The following is a 19,238-nucleotide window of genomic DNA, read 5'->3' as shown; positions in this document are numbered from 1 at the left end:
AATTTGCCTCTTCTCTTGCTCTTCTCCTTCAAATTAACCGGCTCTACCATCCCTACGCCAGTGAGCTGAACCAGGCCGTGTCCCCTGCCCTCCATATTTATCTCTCTCTCTCCCCCACCCCTCACTCCCGCTATGTTCTCCCATGACCAAGTTATTTATGAAGTAACATATAGCCAAGTGCCCCTCTTGAGAAGTTTATGATCTTCTGCCAGGTGACCTGGGAGTGTAGAAGGAGCGCAGGCCAAGGGGTGTCCTCAGAAAGGTCTGGGTTGGGACGAGCTGTTAGAGGGTATCCGCTCTCTGGATGCCCTCGGGATTGAAGAGTGCGGGCGGAGGGGGGTGAATATTTTGCCCTGTCTCCTGACCCTTAGCAATGCCCAGGAGATAGCACCCCCACCTGGCTTTCCCCTTGGCTTGCCCCCACATCCACCTCACAAGGCAAAGTAACCCTAGATGTCCCCATGCACCCCAGCTCGCTTTTCTACCAGCGCATTAAGTGTCTCTCTCGTTCCCTCCTTGCCTGCCTCATCACATTCCCAAGGCATCACCAGCTGCCTACCGCTGTCCATACAAGGCGAAGCCGGTGGCCGGGCACCATCCGCTACCCGGGTGCCTCCTCTCCTTCAAGGAGGTGGAGAGGTCATGGGTGCCCCGACAGGGAGGGGAGCTCAAGGCCAGGCCAGACTGGGAGGGAGGTGGCAAAGGCCATGTTCCTTCATCCCCAAAGGTGTTGCTGAAACTGCTTGGCCAGCAGCATTGGGGGGGGGGGATTTTAAAATCAGAGGAGCTACTCCAAGTTGGCCACGAGCTGCTCGTATCCCTTTCCAGAATGATCTCTATATGACGTCCCCACCACCACAGGAGCAAGGCCTTCAACTGCTTCACAGAGTACATAATGAGCCTGTGGAATTCCCTACCACTGGGTTTTGTGGTACCCACTAGTAGGTGACCAGGTGCAAAGGAGGACAGAGACCCTGTACTTCTAAGAGGGCATTTTGGCAGGTCTAGCTTTCCATACAGGGGTGAGAAAAGCTGCACCTGCTGGAATTCCTGCTTCTATTCAGTTATTAAAGATGTAAGATTATTGTCTTCTTCCTTTGCCTCTAGTCACCTTAACCATGTGGCCTTTTAAAAGAAGGAGATGAAAACATGGAAGATAGGTGGGTCTGGCACTGGCGACTAGCTACCAAAGCTAGGAATGGAGCCTCCATGATCTGAGGCAGTTTACCTCTGAGTAGCAGATATGACAATCAAGCCACAGAGGAAGGCTGCTTGTGAGCTCCCGTGAGGCATGAAGCTTCTCTGGTTGACCCCTACTGAAGAAGACCAAACTAGCTTGCTCCTGATTAGGAATATTTCTATACCGCTTTCCAAGAACAGCAAAAAAGTTCCCAATGCCGTTTAAACAGCAAAAGGAACAAGAAGGCGATTCCCACAATTTCAAAGAAACACAAGCGCGTCACCAGCAGCAGCGATTAGGTGGGATGCTATGTGGGCTGAAGAGAGACAGTTGCTCTTCCCCTGCTAAACAGCAGAGGAGCCCCCACCACTTAAAAAATTGTGGCTTGCCTAATTAGCAAAGTTGCCTCCTCATACCGGCAGTCTCTTCCCTGTATTTACTTAACGGAAACTCAGGCGTGCCTGTTAATTCTGCCTCGCTAATCCTTACCCTAGTTATGATATAATAAATGCATATATATTTGTGTGTGTATGTGTGTGTGTGTGTGTGTGTGTGTGTGTGTGTATATATATATATATATATATATATATATATATATATATATATATATATGAAAATAAATACATGCACGAGCCAGTGTGGTGTAGTGGCCTAGGACCGGGGAGACATGAGTTCAAATCCCCATTCATCCATGATACTTGCTGGGTGACTCTGGGCCAGTCACTTCTCTCTCAGCCTAACCTACTTCACAGGGTTGTTGTGAGGAGAAACTTAAGTATGTAGTACACCGTTCTGGGCTCCTTGGAGGAAGAGCGGGATATAAAATATGTGTGTGTGTGTATTTATATAATAAATAGGGAATTGAGAGGCAGAATTAGCAGGCACGACTGAGTAGCAGTATGAGAGTATTTCTACTCCAATGTCCCATAAACAAGTAGGTGTTTATCAGAACCTTCCAGAAACTACCTCTGCATAATTCAGACTGAATTATTTCTGAATTTATTTAACTGTGTGTGTTTAAGGACATTTAGATACGCACACGATCGATAGCTGAGAGGAACCTTTTCAAAACTTCACTTTAAAGTCCACAAAAACTTTAAATCAATGAGGAAGAACCAGGCCTTGTGTGAGGCGAGGGAGAGAGACAGCGCAGGGCGCATCTGATACCCCCATAAGTTCGGGTGGAAGATGTTTTGAGGGAGGCTGCCCCATCCCATGAAGGGCTGTGGGAGGATAGAGCGTGTGCATGTGGGTATGGGTGCCCTTTATATTTTGGGAACACTTGTGCAACTGGCCCTGGAGTAAATGATCTTTGAATTAAATTAATTCAGACAGAGGGATGGGTAGGGTGCAACTTGGCCGACGGCCCAGCTTCAAGGACAGCTGTTACCCACTAAGTGCAGCTGAAGGGGATTCCTCAGGGCTCTGTTTTCACGGCTCCACCTCCAGCCTGCAACCACCATGGGGACTGTCTGTTCCCAAAACATCCCCTCCCCTTCCCTCTCCCTCTGCCCCCACTCTAGGGTCAAGACAGGCCAAGTCCAAGGAGTAAACAAGCTCCTTGACAAGAGACATGGCATGGCTGGGGCAGGGGGACGTGTAATACACAGAGACTTTGCTGAAGCAGCATCTCCGATACCCCTGTGAGCTCAGGGTTAAGGGAGGGCACCATCTGACCCCACAGGGAATTGCAACATTCCCTGGGGATTGTGGGTAATTGTCATTCCAGCCCACCATCACATGGTTAGCGGAGTTCCACAGCAGCTCAGAAAATGGGGGTGGGGACTGGGTTGTGGAGTCTCTGCTTGGTGCAAATGGCCATGGAAGGGGGCAGGCCCCTAAGTGTGTGGGGATGGAGGAAGAGAAGGGGATACCATACCACTGGTCTTCGCACTGGCAAGTGACATTACCAAGCACTGCCTATAGCATGGCAAGAAATTATTCTCTGTGGCTTAAAAGAGTAAGGGAGGTGAGGAGGTAAGAGCCAAGGCGGTGCTTCTGCTTGGGGAACAGGTTGTCACAGGAAAACAGATTGCTGCCACAGATTGTCACAGGAAAACCCAGAGTGGGCAATTACAACTGAATTTTCTGCAAGCAAGAATTCAAATCCGGGTGTTGTCAAACAGCATCATTACACACATTTGAAACACAGAACTAGGTCTATTCCTGGGTTGCACAACTTCGACCTCCTGTAGAGGTTGGACTACAACTCCCATCATCCCGAGGCACAGTGACCAGGAGTCAGGGGTGATGGGAGTTGTAGTCCAGCATCTACAGGAGGGCCAAAGTTGTGCAGCCCTGCTCTATCCCTTGCCCTAACTCAGGCCTGGCTGACATTTACCCCACAGAAGTAAACTCCGCCCCATGGAGAGGGCTTCCTATACCTGATGTTTCCCCAAGCAGAAGCACCGTCTTGGATCGCTATCCTACATCTCTTGGGAAATGGTGATCTTTTCCTGAAGCGTCCTCTGCTCTGGGATAAGTGTTCTTTAAATCCCAAATGTTTAAACTAATCATCCTGCTACTCTTCAATCCACTGCTGTTCTAGCTGAGACAACAATCTCCCCCTGCCACACACACACACACAACATTTATATCAACAAGTGAACAAACTCTTAATCAGCTTTCAAAAAATCCCTTTTTTAAAAAAAGGAGTGGGAGTACAGATCCTTCTGTACAGTGGATGTGCCCCTGTTCCTGATCTGTTCACCCAGGTAGATGTTGCCTAAGTAGGATGTACTCAGTTTTCTTGCCCAGTTCAGTTGCCTTTGCCCACTATAAAGAAGACGACATCCTCTAGAAAGCAGAGCAAGAGAGAACTATGGAATGCCCTCATCTGATTTTACTATGAACCTCCTTGTAGGGCAAATACTCCCATCATTAAGAGGTTATAAACCAGGACTGCACAACTCCGACCCGCCAGCTGTTGTTGGATTACAACTCCCATAATCCCCAGCCAGAGTGGCCAATAGTCAGGGGTGATGGAAGCTGTAGTTCAACATCTGCAGGAGGACCAAAGTTGTGCAGTTTAAACCACAGAGAAGCAAGATGTGCTCTCCTGGATGAGCCTTACAGGTGCGCACCTAAGGCTGTTGGCTTCTTTTCTCTTGAAAGCAGCCATTTTGAATGCCAACCCAAGCGGTCTTTATCTTCTTTAACAATAACACTTGAAATGGTTTCAGTTGGGGGCCTTGCTCTGTGGAGCTGAATTTGGAGTTTAAAGATAGTGGAAGACACCTCTAGTTGTCCCATGGTTTGACTCTGGCAGTCACTCCACATTTAGTCTTCTCACCCTGAAGAAATCCCCATTTCCTTTCATCTCTTCACCTCAGGCCAGCACTCACCTGCCACTTCCGCAATGTCACCAGGCACCATCTCCCTGGCCTTTATTCTCTGCACAGCCTTTCTGTCGGACCGATACACCTTGCCCATCTCTGGCTCATACTCCTTCAGAGCCTCAATGGCGTTTTCAGCATTCCTTTCCTGCAAATAGACAGGCCACATCCACAGTTAAGATACTCACACAAAAGAAGGTTCCCTCTCCCAGGAAAGTAAAGTGTGCCATCGACTCCTGGTGCCCACAGAGCCCTGTGGTTTTCTTTGGTAGAATACAGGAGGGGTTTACCACGGCCACCTCCTGCACAGTATGAGATGATGCCTTTCAGCATCTTCCTATATCGCTGCTGCCTGATATAGTACCAGCAGGGATTCGAACCGACAGCCTTCTGCTTGTTAGTCAAGCATTTCCCCGCTGTGCCACTTAAGCTGACGTTCCCAGAACAAGTAGGTTGCCCTAAAAAGGACGTTCCTCCATCGCCACACCACTAACTTTCCTCCAGACAAGTAAACAAACTGAAATATGGTAAATTGGGCTATGTGGGCATGGCAGATTTCTCTGTTTAAAAACTACATTTCTTTTCCCATTCTTCAGGAGCCATGTGTGTTTGTGTCTGTGCACATGCACCCTATTGCCGCACCATGAGGCCTTTCCAAGGGCATCTAGAGGGGGACAAGAAGGGGCAATTGTCCCCCTCCCAAGGACTGAGCTAGTCCCATTGAATTCAATAGGGCTTGCTCCCAGGTAAGTGAATATAGGATGGCAGCCATTGCACACACACACACACACACACACACACGCGCGCGCGCGCACATACACATGGGAAAGCCCCATGTGGACCCATCCGCCTTTCTCTTTCCTTCTTCCAGACTGGTCAATGAAGTGAGAATAACCTTGCAGTACAGGGCTGTTGTACCTAACATGAAGCGCATTGGACTAAAATGCTATAGAAACACTGCTTGCATGTATTTGTTTATTTGCTTACCTGCCATACTCCAACAATGGCGTTGGCGATCAAAATCAGCAAGATGACAAATGGTTCCACGAAAGCTGTGACAGTCTCCTCACCTTCCTCAAACCAGGCCAGAACCTGCCAAGAGAATGGATGCAGTTGCCATGTTTAAAACTGGGGGCAATCCTCAGCTTCGATCTTGCCCAGTGTCTTTCCTAGCCAGGAATATAGGGAACATAGGAAGCTGCTATATACTGAGTCAGACCATTGGTCTATCTAGCTCAATATTGTCTTCACAGACTGGCAGCGGCTTCTCCAAGGTGGCAGGCAGGAATTTCTCTCAGCCATATCTTGGAGATGCCAGGGAGGGAACTTGGGACCTTCTGCTCTTCCCAGAGTGGCGGCTCCATCCCCTGAGGGGAATATCTTACAGTGCTCACACATCAAGTCTCCCATTCAAATGCAACCAGGGTGGACCCTGCTTAGCTAAGGGGACAAGTCATGCTTGCTACCACAAGACCAGCTCTCCTCTGGAGTCCTGACTGTGTCTATCTCTCCCTCCCTTATCCTTGGGGGATCACATTTGCTTCTTGATTCTTCTTGACAGTTGGAATCTGGAGACAGCTGAACCCAGCCTGCGCCTTGCATGTGTACAAGATGAAGCGTGTAAGTTGATCCCATGAAACTTGAGAGCACTGGCATAAAGGGCTCCTAATTGTCTGAGTGTGCGCGTATGAGCATATGGATGTTGTGTAATGGGGGGGGGGGCAGATGCAAGCATGAAACTGTGTATGCATAGTGTTGGGTGTGAAAGGAAAGCATGCATCTATGCACAAATGAAATGTGTGAGTTTGTGTGCTGCTCTGTGCTGCCCACTGTTGGAGGGACCTGTGTGTGCAAGTGTTAAAAATACACAACATGGATACTGGGGACCTGTGCACTTGCAGGGGTGGTATGGGGGAGGCAACCATATCCTATATTTACTGTGAGGGAAATATTTGCCATAAAATGTCAGTACTCAGTCAGTGCTACAAAAGTGTTTCTGTATAACTGGTTTGAAAATATCCTGGCCAATTTTGGGATCACCATGTGATAAATGATAATAATTAAAGTTTATTATCAATGATTTAAGATCATGAAAGAATCTGTCAGATTTCCCTCTGTTAACTGACATTAACTGATATTCTTTTGTTAATTTCCACCTGAGAATTCACGTTCGCGACCCAAAGGAGACCACTGTTTGTCCCAACAGCATTTAAAATACCCACAACATTCAAAATCACAATATCTAAATTTCAAATGATCCAGAATGCAAGGGTTCCTGCGATGACTTCTGTTTCTTGAAATTAAGTTTCCAGAGGATGAGGGTTGGACCCAAACCATAGAAAAGGAAATAAACATTAAAGATGAATCCTTAAACTGAAAAGTCAGGATTAGTTAAACCTCTAAATGGATGCAAATTAGAGGGGCGGTGTGTGTGTGTGTGTCTGTCTGTCTGTCTGTCCGTGTGTATACGCACGCATGTGGGTATGTGTCAGATTGAGAGAAACAGAGCGTGCACATGCGTGTGAGAGAGACAGATATCCTATCAGTGCTCAAATTATAGGGGGCAAAGAAGGCTTGCCCTCCCTACCTTTACCTACTGTTTTAAGAACACCTATGTGGGAAGGGGCTTAATGTTTGAGCTTAAATTGAGGGTGGGGCATGTAGATTTCATTAATTCCAATTAATGTCCTGCTTCCTTCCATAACTGGAGCACTGAATGGTATCTTCTCTCATCTCTCTCCAGTTTACCATTCCCATGTATGTGCATTGCTCTCCTGCAAGATATAATTTGGTCCATTTCCTAGTGGAGTCTTGCTCTCTCCCAGTCTGGAAGCCCCGTAATCAGTGTTCCCTCTAATAGGGACTCCCAGATGTTGTTCACTACAACTCCCAGCCTTGCCAGCTGCAATGGCCTTTGGCTGGGGATTACGAGAGTTGTAGTCAACAACCTCTGGGAATTCTTGTTAGAGGGAACACTTCTCATAATGCCCCACATTATCTGGAGAGGTTTGAGTGAGAGAAGGAATGAGAAGATTGCGGTCTATTGGGCCAGAACAAATCTGCTTGCAAGCAGTCTCTCTTTGGCCAAGAGACTGAAGAATTCATAGGTTTTCTAAGGAGTAGGACCTGGGCTACATGAGAACGAGGTCATTAATTGTGACCTTTAGAGCAACCTCCCGGTCCTGAGCCAGGCCATGCGCTCCTCAAGGATTGAGTATCACACTCCAAGGAGGCTTCATCTCAAGTATCAGAAACTGGGCAGAGAGGCAGGCTGTGAGGAGATTCAACTCACTGAGGGGAGGGAAGCCTTCACTCCTGTTGCCTCAGGTTTTATGTTGTTAGAGACGGTGGTGCTAGGGAAGTTGGCAAAGAGGGTTTGGGGAAAGGTGGGGATTTCCCATTGACCTGAGGGAATTCCTTCTCCACAAAGAACAGGTGGTTCCCGTGTCCTGCTTGCCAGATTTGTTCATTTACATATCAACATGCATACAGATGTGCATAATTTGAGTAATGAGCTCACTGTGGAAGCACTCTCAACATATTTTATTCAGACACACAATCTTCCTGCTCTGGGGAAACCGGTTATGTTTATTTTACAGCAGTAATGCATATGATGGTGCATAGCTCTGATTGGCTGGAAACCAAAATGTCACGAACTCCCTTCCCCTCAAACAACCTTTTAAACATTTTCAAAATTGATTCTGTTGGGAGTTTTTTTTTTTAAGTCGGGAGAACAAATGTTCTCTTAACTGAACTGTACAAGTGGCTGTGGCACTTAACAAAACATTTAAAAGGCATAAGAACATAACAGCAGCCCTGCTGGATCAGGCCCAAGGCCCATCTAGTCCAGCTTTCTGTCCCACACAGTGGCCCACCAGATGCCTCTGGGAAGCCCACAGGCAAGAGCTGAAGGCATGCCCTGCTGTTGTTCCCCTGCAACTGGTATTTAGAGGCATCTTGCCTCTTAGGCTGGAGGTGGTCTATAGCCCTCAGACTAGTAGCCATTGATAGGCAAACAGGAAAGACCAGGCACGGCTCGTCAGCTCTCCTCCGGGGGGCGGGGGGGCGGCGGCGGGGCGGGCGGATGCTTTAAGGTAAACGGAGCCGGTGCTCCGTGCCGCCCAGCAGCCCCCGCGGCGGGGAATCGCCTCCACAGGAGCCAGGTGAGTGGCGGAGGTGATTCCCCGCCGCGGGGGCTGCTGGGCGGCACGGAGCACCGGCTCCGTTCACCTTAAAGCAGCCGCCCCCCCCCGCCCCCCCGGAGGAGAGCTGACGAGCCACGCCTGGGCAAGACAAACAGTTCACCTGGACATGGCAAGGACAAGACAGACAACTGAAACAGTGTTTGATTCACTGGTTGGTATATCTGTTAAATGCATTGCAAAGATGGAGAGAAGCCAAGCTTAAGCTGTAAGAGGAAAAAATATGAGCCCGGCTGTGTATCTGTACACTCCCTTATATGTATATCAGGGCTGCTCAACTTCGGCCCTCCTGCAGATGTTGGCCTACAACTCCCTGGCTAATCCCTGGCTATTGGCCACTGTGGCTGGGGATTATGGGAGTTGTAGTCCAAAACCAGCTGGGGGCCTAAGTTGAGCAGGCCTGCTGTATATGGTTGGTGGTAAGGGGAAAGTCCCTCTGCAGTTGCTCAGAGGCACTCTCTTCCTTAATGTTACTTTTTATGTACCAGGCTTGACCTCTACCATTGAAAATGTTTCAAAACTGACCCTTGACTTAAATTAGGCCCTCATTATCTCCTCCGATTAAGGATTATGAGCCTTATCAACATGTCCTACTACAGTTTCCGCTTGCACACCTAAGGGCATGGAACAGACCTCACCATGACAGACTGAAACTTAAAAAGAAGCCGTGAAGCTGCATTGATTCACAGCTAGGATCAACCTAGCTTCCTGCACAGCAGAGTTTCCCAGTACAGACCAGTAAAGACATAGCATTTTGCTGCAACGATTGGCAGTGGCATATGGCAGCCACTGATGCAACAGGCACCCATATGTTGTAGACCTTTGTCTTTGCTTCTTCCATCTGCCCCCAAATTGCTTGCCTCTTCTCACCAGCACTGGGTATTTCAGAGAACCCCTGAAACAGTAACCCAACCAGTACAAGGCTACAGTCACTTACAAAGGAGATGCAAGCTGCGAGTAGCAGGATTCGCACAAGCAAGTCTTCAAATTGTTCCACCACCAGTTCCCAAATGGTTTTGCCTGAGAAGCAAAAAAATGGTGGCGTTCAAAGGAGGCAACTCACACACCCAATCTCTCCAGTTTCTGTGGAAGGCAGTAAGCTAAAGAAAGGTGGGGTGGGACGCACGGGCACCCCACATGCCCCCATATGGCCTCTGTGGCAATTTTTGAACCAGCTCTCGGGGGCCCTTCTTTGAGGCTTAACTACACCTTGCACAGCAATACATTTAACAAAAGCCTGACAAGGAATAACAACTTCAAGGGGGGGATGCAGAATGAGTGGTGGGGGTTGGGGGGTGGATATCCCAATCCCCAACCCTGCTTCTGCACTCCTCTAGCCTGGTTTTCTCCCTGTGAGGCTCCAAACAGGTTTGCCTCCCCAAGGAGTCAGCTCCTGCTTTCTCCAAGTCTTCCAGCATCCCTATTGCTGGCCCACATTGCTGGTCTAGCAACACTTCAAAGGGCCGGTTTGATACCCAACCCTCTTAATGTACCGCTAGGGCCTTCGGCAGGGTCACCAGACGTCTTGAGGCTCAGACGATGAGGCTCAGGGAGTGGAGCCTGGGGTCTAAGGGGGCGCTTGACGGATATTGGGGAGGAGCCTCCTGGGATGGGACACAGTCTAGCCGTTTCTGCTGCTGGGGGATGGCGCCTGGCCAGTCTGGAGAAAGGGCCCGACTGTCGCCTGGCGCCTCAGGACGAAGCTTGATTAATATAACATGGTGGAGCAAAGGGCAAAGCAGAAAATAGTCAGCCTCTTTGATTCTGTCTCCTCAAGCTGAGGTTTTATTCCTTCCCTTAGCTCCAAAACTATACGTTGCATTAAGTCGGTCATTAGCGCTGACAGGCTTAACTTTTTCTTTAGCCGCAGACTGGACTCATCCCCTGCAGTTAAAGATGGTGGTGGTGGAGGAGCAGCAGCAGCAGGAGGGGGCGGAGTTTAAGTCTTCTTCCCTGTCACAGACTTGATCTGGATCAGGGCCTGCAATGCTGCTATACTAGATGCAGAGGGCTGCCCTTAGGGCATGGCAAGCAGGGCGACTGCCCCGGGCCCCTCAATTTTAACCCCCATTAGAATTAATTGGAAGGGGGTCCCCACACTGGCCGATTTGCCCCGGGACCCGCACCCCGCCAGGGCTCTCTAAGGACAGCCCTGTGTCTGCAAAGACTCCTATTGGTTTCCCAGTCTCCCATCTGAAAAGAAGGTTCAAAGCCTAAAACTTCAGGTCAAACCTTGGCGACCCTGTTTAACAAAGTCGGCAGTGGAAACTGGGCCCCAGGGTAGATCAGGACCCAGTGGAGTTCCCTAGGCCCTCCCAACATCTCCCCACACCTGCATCAGGGACTCACCTTCTTCAGCTGGGAGTTCTGTGCGGGGAGAGAGAGAGAGAGAGAGAGAGAGAGAGAGAGAGAGAGAGAGAGAGAGAGAGAGAGAGAGAGGTTAGGGTCATTATTACGGCTTTGTGGGCTGGGTTGTCAGGCAAAGACAGAAACAGAGAAGGGCTCTGTGATTAAGTGTACAGTGATAGCTTCTCATACAGAGCTCAAGCTTAATATCTCGGATCAGAACTGTACAGTTAGAAATAAGGCATAGCGCTCATGCTTAGGGTTATAGGGCCTATTGTGGGGCAGACTTGAGGCACAGATGTGTGGGGCCCTCTGCTGAAATGAAGGTGACAGAAAAGGCTTGTATAAGGGTTTGGGTGCGGGGGAGGAAGCTGTTGGTTCAAAGCAACCACTGCAGCGTTAATTTCAGGGTGAAGGGTCCATGTTGGCAGGACTCCACAAGGAGACAGGGAGATGTGAACTGGTGTCAGTTACAGCTGGTTGCACATTCATGCACGTAACACATAATGTGGCATGGGTACATGGTCGCAGTTCCATCTAATCAGCTCCTTGCCATGACCCTACTGAGTCTGTTATCTGTGTGTTTCCCCACCTCCTTCCCCAAAGTGAGACTTGGACTCTGGGGACCATCATGCACCAGAAAATGGGGTGGGGGGGTGGGGAGGGGGCAGGAATTGCATTGTCCTTACTGCTTCATGGTCTGCATGCTGGATGGGATGCTGCTATCAAAACACAAGCCTGCCTTTCCCACAATGGCCATCCTCACCCACCCCGCACATCATATGATTCCACTTTTGCTTTAAAGTCCATTTTTGCCAAGGACACCCTCCCCTCAGATCTGCCATGCACCCAGACAGCTTCCCCTTCAGTAGCTGTGGAATATCATCACCTCCTGCCCTCCCCCCGTCCCCCCACCACCTCCCGGCTGCTCCTATAAGTTGCCCATCAGCAATTTTGATATCTGGTTCATACCAAAGGGAATTACTGGGTTATTCTTAGCCAAGCAGCAGCTGCCCTTTCCCCAGCCTGGCTTCCTCCCCCCTCAATCTTGCTATCTTCAATGTTCCCTCTCTTGCTTTGCTTCTGACTCCATCCCTTTACACTCTCTATTGCCAGCTTCAAATTCCCATCAGACCCATTCTCTTTGTCCTTCCTTCCAGTAACTACATAACAATTCTTCTTTAACAAGTTACCAAATCCATCCCTTCCCTTCCCTTCTCCCTGTGTCCATCCATCCTTTGGGTCTAGAATCCATGGATCCTTCCACCAGTCCATCTCTTGCTGGATCTTCATTTCTGTCCTTGGGTTATCATATCTACCCTTCCAGGTCCATCCTTTCAGCAGTCCATCCACCTCCCTCCCTCTCTGCTCCTCTCTGCATCCTGGCACCTAGCCACATGGGTACCAAGATGGCCATGACTCCGACAGGCACTCACCATTGTATCCATATTTTTCCAGATGCTTCTTCACCTGCTCAGGAGAGAGCCCGGTGTGCTCACTCACTCCAAAGTAAGCTAGGCACTCTTCTCCTGTCTTGGCATGGGCGTTCTCCATTTTTGCCCCACCACAACTGCCCCGTTGCTGTGCTTAAAGCCGTCCCCTCTTCCTTCGGCTTGGCCTGTGTCTGCTGCCCCCGACTGTACGGTCAACGGAGTGTCACTCGCGCCCCCTTTGAGTTCCTCCTAGTTCTCAGCAGACCATGTTCCTTGGCACACAGCATCCAACGATGGAGGGAAAGCCCATACGACCCGTCCTCGTACAGAAGCCTTCACCGAGCTCTGAGGCTGGCACACGTCCTTATGAGGCAGCCCGGGGCCCAGATCCTCGGACATTGTCCGTGGTCCCCCATTGGGTGACTGGTGCTGACATCACCTCAGCCACCAACTCGCATATGGCCTTCTGCGGAGAGAAGGTATTTTTGCTGACTTGAGAGAGAGAAGCCAGGAGGATGGTTGGCTTGAGGGTGAGCGGGGGGGGGGAGTAGGGGAGAGGAGGCCGGGTGTCCACAGACCCATGTGTCACTCAAACACTCGCCTGTTCCTTGCAAGAGATCTCACCCTAGCCTCCCCCTCCTGCCTCTAATAGATTTAGGGTTTATTTCTGTCACTTGTCTTCTCTATAATGAAGATACACAGAGAACTGGACTGCCCTCATTCCTATATTTGCTACTAAATAAGTATTTTTGTCCTGTCTTTCTTATTGACACACACTTTCAGTACTATAGATACCTACATCTGTATCTATACACTTATACAGCATGTGCATAGCATAGGTTGTTGTTGCACCTCTGGCTATCATGGATGATAATCAAATCCCCCATGAGTTTATCTTCTTGTTTTAATCAACCATTTATTGCAGAGGTCATCACAGCACCCTGTAGCAATCAACTCCTTAACATTAATTATATGTGCTAGAAAGAGATAATATATTTCCCTTTGTCTTAAATCTGCTGTCATTTTTGCAGTCCAAATGTCCAAATATGATTACCGTCCAAATGTCAGATGAAAATAAAAGGTCCTCATTTGAGAGGAAAAGCCTGACATATCTCCCTGGGGAGAGAATTCTGGTGCCACTACCAAATAAAATCTTGTCCCTGGTACCCATCAAGCATATTCCAGTTAGAGGCAGGCCAGAAAGACTAATCTCTCAGACTCATCTAAGGGCTCAGGTGGGTTCATACAGGTGCAGGTGATGCTTAAGGTAACCAAGTCCCAGACAATTTAGGGCTTTAAAGGCCAAAACCAGCACTTTGAATCCAACCCAGAAGGGAATGGACATTTATTCAAGTGATTGCACTGGTTCTTTGAAGTTTTAATTAAATGGCAATTTAACCCGTATGTGCACATACACTGCCCCAAATAGTTTATTCATTTCCTAAGAAGAAGAATCTTCAACTCAAAGCTCCTTCCATTTGGTGAGGTTATCACCTCTTGATGGGTGGATAACAAGTTGCCTGAATCCACTCTTGGGCTGGTTAAATTTAGTAAATAATGTGTTGCTGGTTCCTGAAATCTCAAATGAGAGATTACACTCACTTGGGGTTTTCAGTCTGTATATAATGTACATTTGCTGTATATTGTCGTCTGTTTGTCTCCATTTTGTAATCAAAGTGCAATCAAAAGTAACAGAAAAATGAAAGCTCCAAATGAGCATAATTACAAAGTTTAAGGGTCAATGGCCTATATCCAGACTACTGTCCTGCTCAGGGCTACTCAACTTCGACCTTTCTGCAGATGTTGGCCTACAACTCCCATCATCCCTGTTGGCCACTGTGGCTGGCAATGCTGGGAACTGTAGCCCCAAAACAGCTGAAGGGCCACAGTTGAGTAGCCTCCACAGCTACAGCAATGTGAGAAAGTATGACTTCTAGATGGTTAGCAAAGTTCTGCTATATTGCTAAATCATTAGCAGAAGACCTGGTACCGGACATATGCAAGGTTGTACAGTGCATTGTGATGTACAACGTATCAGCATCTTCTGTTAGTCAGTGTAAGAACTATTCCTTTCTATACACAACATAATTGCACTGGCTGACATGATGAGGAAAATTACTCAGAGGAGCCTCATTGAAATTAATACGATATGTTAAAGGTAAAGTGTGCTGTCAAGTCGATTTCGACTCCTGGTGCCCACAGAGCTCTGTGGTTTTCTTTGGTAGAATACAGGAGGGGCTCACCATTGCCATCTCCCACGCAGTATGAGATGATGCCTTTCAGCATCTTCCTATATCACTGCTGCCTGATATAGTTCCAGCAGGGATTCGAACCGACAACCTTCTGCTTGTTAGTCAAGCATTTCCCGCTGTGCCACTTAAGGTGATGAATAGGATACAGCAACGCCTAATTACTTTGACTACTTTGTGTCAGCCACTACACCATTACACTGCAGAACATGAGTCTGGATGCAGGTCAATTAGCCTTTTTCAAGTATTTTTGTGGGTGTGTGGATCTGTATCCACACTCAAGTGTTGACTGAGAAACCGGGCCTCAAGAAACTGGTTTTCTTGGCACATATGTGGATGTGGAAACCTACCTTCCAAAAACTATTACAATGTCAGACAGCTCTCTGAAAGGATGCCTGCCAGTGAAATATTATGCCCAGGCTTGTGATGTGGATTGTGTGGGGCAGTAAGGGGGATACCTCAGCAGGCTGAAGAAGAGGCTGGAAAGCAATTCTTGGCAACTGGGCAGAGGAGGATCAGGATGGGAACCAGATTCCTTGTGCATTGCAAACATAATTTTGAGTTTGGGTATCTGACATTTGTGTGGAAGTGGCAGCTTCTTTCCAGGGAGTACCTGAAGAAAAGCCTGACAGATGAAAAAAGCTCCACCAACTGATTAAGTAGAGAGGTGATGAATATATCCTGACTTCTAAGGACATTGCTTCGAGAGGGGGAATGGGGAGGGGGCTCCAGCCGGGCGGGGAGGAGGCTGAATAAGAGGGGAGTTGGAACGTCATGTCCCAGACTAGATATGCTGGGTTTTTAACCTGTGATGTGGCCAGGGAGAGGATTCCCTACCAAATAATCCCTGCTAACTTGGCAAAGAGGCACCTTTTAATGTGGTGATTCTCTTTATTTAGCAGGGGGAGAGTAACTGGCCCTATCCACCCCCAGCCCAGTACCTCCAGTGACTGTTGCTGGTGTCTATCTCATGTTTCTTTTTAGACTGTGAGCCCTTTGGGGACAGGGTTCCATCTTATTTGTTTGTTATTTCTTTGTGTAAACTGCCCTGAGCCATTTTTGGAAGGGCGGTATAGAAATTGAATGAATGAATGAATGATGAAATATCATGGAATCTTTTCATGACAGCTGCTTATATTTCTAGGCAGGCTCTGAAACAAAAAAGGTTTGCTTCAGGGACACACCTAGAACAAAGAGCAGGAAGCTGACTGCAGCAGAACCAGCCAGCATTTGTCCTCACTTCAGTCCAGAGACCAGTGCCACAAGCAGAAAAGGAATTATATCTGAGGCTGCTGGAAGAAATAACAATGCTGTTGTGCACTCCTCAATTTCCCAAGCAGTGCAAAGCTCCAGGGGCAAGGCAACACACTAGGAACACAGGAAGCTGCCTTTTACTGAGTCAGACCCTTAGTCCATATAGCTCAGTGTTGTATACACAGACTGGCAGCGGCTTCTCCAAGGTTTCAGGCAGAAGTCTCTCTCAGCCCTATCTTGGAAATGCCAGGGAGGGAACTTGGAACCATGCAGGTGCTCTTTCCAGAGCAGCCTCATCCCCTGAGGGGAATATCTTACAGTGCTAACACATGTAGTCTCCCATTCAAATGCAAACCAGGATGGTCTCTGCTTAGCAAAGGGGACAATTGATGCTTGCTACTACAAGACCAGCTCTCCGTTCATACTCCTTTCACTACCTGGATTTGACTTCCTTTGGGGAAGCATGAGAGACTTATGGGATTTTTTTATACAGCACAGTGGGGAAATGACTTGACTAGCAAGCTAGAGGTTGCCGGATCGAATCCCCGCTGGTATGTTTCCCAGACTATGGGAAAACACCTATATTGGGCAGCAGTGATAGAGGAAGATGCTGAAAGGCACTGAGGCGAGTCTCACAATCAGTGAGACCTGCCTTAAGGGGGTTTTCGGGGAGAGCAGGCTTAGCCCGCTCTCCCTGCAGACGACTGGACGGCAGCCCTGGGCAGCTGGATCAGCCGCCCACACGACTGCCAGCTCCGTCATGGAGCCAGTGGGGGCTGCAGGAATCGGGGGCCGTGTGGCCTCCAGAAGTTCCAGGATGCCCCGCACAAGTGCGTGGGGCATTCTGAAGGGACCCCCAAGCCCGGGAGGCTACTTGCAGCCTCCCGGTCGGGGATCTACTCGTGTGTTGCCGCGTGTCGAGAAGAGAGCTGGTCTTGTGGTAGCAAGCATGACTTGTCCCCTTAAGCTAAGCAGGATCCGCCCTGGTTGCATATGAAAGGGAGACTAGAAGTGTAAGCGCTGTAAGATATTCCCCTTAGGGGATGGAGCCGCTCTGGGAAGACCATCTAAGCTCCCAAGTTCCTTCCCTGGCTTCTCCAAGATAGGGCTGAGAGAGGTTCCTGCCTTCAACCTTGGAGAAGCCACTGCCAGTCTGTGTAGACAATACTGGGCTGGATGGAACTATGGTCTGACTCAGTATATGGCAGCTTCCTGTGTTCCTAAAAAGACAAGGTTAACAGAGCGAGTTTAACGGAGCGAGGTTAACTTAACCTTGGCTAAGGGGAGGGGTATTTAAGGTAGTTAGCTGCTGGAAGCCATGCAGCTCCCGTTGTAGTACACGGCCGCCTACACGGCCGCCCAAAAGCGGGCTAGGCTACCTTAGCCCACTTTTGGGCGATCGTGAGAATCGCCTCATCATCTCATACTGCACGGTAGATGGCAATGGTAAACCCCTCCTGTATTCTTCCAAAGACAACCACAGGGCTCTGTGGTCACCAGGAGTTGACACCGACTTGACGGCACACAGGGCCAGAACAACCATTGAGCGGTTGGGTTCAAAGAACCCCGGCCACCGCCCCTCAGGGGCCGCGCCTGACGCCCCAGACATGCCCCATGTCTGATGTCAGGCGCGGGGGCGGGGGGGGCATGATCTAGCTAAAAAACAGGGCTTCACGGACCCATTTTTTAATGAAAACCTGCCCAGCGCTGCATTCGCAGTGTGGCCAGAATGACTCTCCCTGCAGGGAGATCTGATCCGGCCATACTGCGAATGCAGCACTGGCCAATCTAACTCCCAAAGGGGGGCGTATGGCCCCGTTTGGGAGCTAAGCCACGCCTCCGCATCTGACATCAGACATGGGGCGTGGCTAAACGCTCCCAGCCTCTGATGTCAGATACAGGGGGTGGGGCTAGGGGGCCACGGTGGCAGCAGAATCCGGGCTGCCGCTGGCCCCCCTCCACCCCGATGGCACACTTTACAGAGAAAAGCACTATAAGGCAACACCTGCCCCCTCGTATAGGACTTGCAGAAAAAGCTTTCTTTGCACTTCAAGGTGCTTTCCTTCAACTCTTAGCGTTCTCTCTGCGTTGCTGTTTCTCTCTGTCTGTTCTAAATGGCTTCTTTCATTCCCACCCACCCCCACACCCCTCTTATAGTAGCCCCTCCATTCCCTTGGCTGGAGTGAGTGGGTTGGGTCCCCTTGGCCAGCGATGATAGCTTTTCCCATTCCAAACATTCCAGAGAGATCTCTGTACCCAGGGATCATCTGACAATTAACTCCCATAAAGAATCATCTGCTGACATTAAGGGGCATTCGCTTTTTTGTGCAAAATCTCAGAGCCTGGTTAGGCTACAGTAAGCCTGTAACCAATACTTAGAATTTATATCGTGCCCTTGGAGTCTTAGCCATGACTGGGGCAGCCCTTTCATGAGGCAAGGTGAGGCGGTCGCCTCAGGCAGCGGATGATTAGGAACATAGGAAGCTGCCTCCTTCCGAGTCAGACCATTGGTCCATCTAGCTCAGTATTGTCTACACAGATGGGCAGTGGCTTCTGCAAGATTTCAGGCAGGAGTCTCTCTCAGGCTCAGCCCTATCTTGGAGATACCAAGGAGGGAACTTGGAGCCTTCTGCATGCAAGCATGAAAGTGTTCTTCCCAGAGTGGCCCCATCTCCCGAAGGGGAATATCTTTCAGCGCTGTCTCCCATTCATATGCAACCAGGGCAGACCCTCCTTAGCAAAGGGCACACAATTCATGCTTGCTACCACAAGACCAGCAGGGCAGCATTGTACGAGCTCTTTGGGAGAGATCTGGCCCTTGCAAACTGTGCAAGGAGCACCTCTCCTCACACTCTTTGCAAAGCCTGCAAGAAGGCTGAGAGAGAGGAGGAGGCTGCTGGCAGCCTTCCCTCCTCCCTGCTCCCTGAGCCACTTCCAGAGCTTGCAAGTTGGTTTTGAAAGGAGGCTGGATCCCACCAGAGGAATGGAGCAAGTACCTTGGGATGCCGTCCATGACATGATGCTAGCTCTGTCCTCATCATCTCAAAAGGCCGAGGGGTTTCAAGCTATCAAGCTCTTCCTCACAGTTCCTTTTTGCTTCTTTCCTTGCTCCAAAGCAGAACAGGTTTCTTTCTTCCCAGTGCTTGATCATCGCCTGCCTGTCTTTTCTGCTTGCCCAGAACTGCAGAAACAAGGGGGTTGTGAAATGGCCAGAGGGCCACAATAGACGGCTGATGTGT

General features: G+C 49.3%; 1 protein-coding gene across 2 annotated transcripts in view; it reads right to left on the bottom strand.

Moving 5' to 3' along the window:
* ATP2A1 (ATPase sarcoplasmic/endoplasmic reticulum Ca2+ transporting 1) overlaps positions 1 to 12,858 on the bottom strand; it is a 49,925-nt gene extending 37,067 nt beyond the window's left edge. For both annotated transcript variants that reach the window (XM_053262663.1, XM_053262661.1), the window contains exons 1-5: positions 12,500 to 12,858; positions 11,067 to 11,084; positions 9,655 to 9,737; positions 5,503 to 5,607; positions 4,525 to 4,663 (exon numbers count right to left, since the gene is read on the bottom strand). In XM_053262663.1, the coding sequence (XP_053118638.1) occupies positions 4,525 to 4,663; positions 5,503 to 5,607; positions 9,655 to 9,737; positions 11,067 to 11,084; positions 12,500 to 12,617 (463 nt within the window). In that variant the 5' untranslated portion in view covers positions 12,618 to 12,858. The remainder of the gene's footprint in view (positions 1 to 4,524; positions 4,664 to 5,502; positions 5,608 to 9,654; positions 9,738 to 11,066; positions 11,085 to 12,499) is intronic.
* Between the last annotated feature and the right edge of the window lie 6,380 nt (positions 12,859 to 19,238).

The sequence above is a fragment of the Hemicordylus capensis genome, chromosome 6 (genome assembly GCF_027244095.1).
Source record: "Hemicordylus capensis ecotype Gifberg chromosome 6, rHemCap1.1.pri, whole genome shotgun sequence".
NCBI classification, from domain to species: domain Eukaryota; kingdom Metazoa; phylum Chordata; class Lepidosauria; order Squamata; family Cordylidae; genus Hemicordylus; species Hemicordylus capensis.
This window is presented reverse-complemented; position numbering and strand designations above follow the sequence as displayed.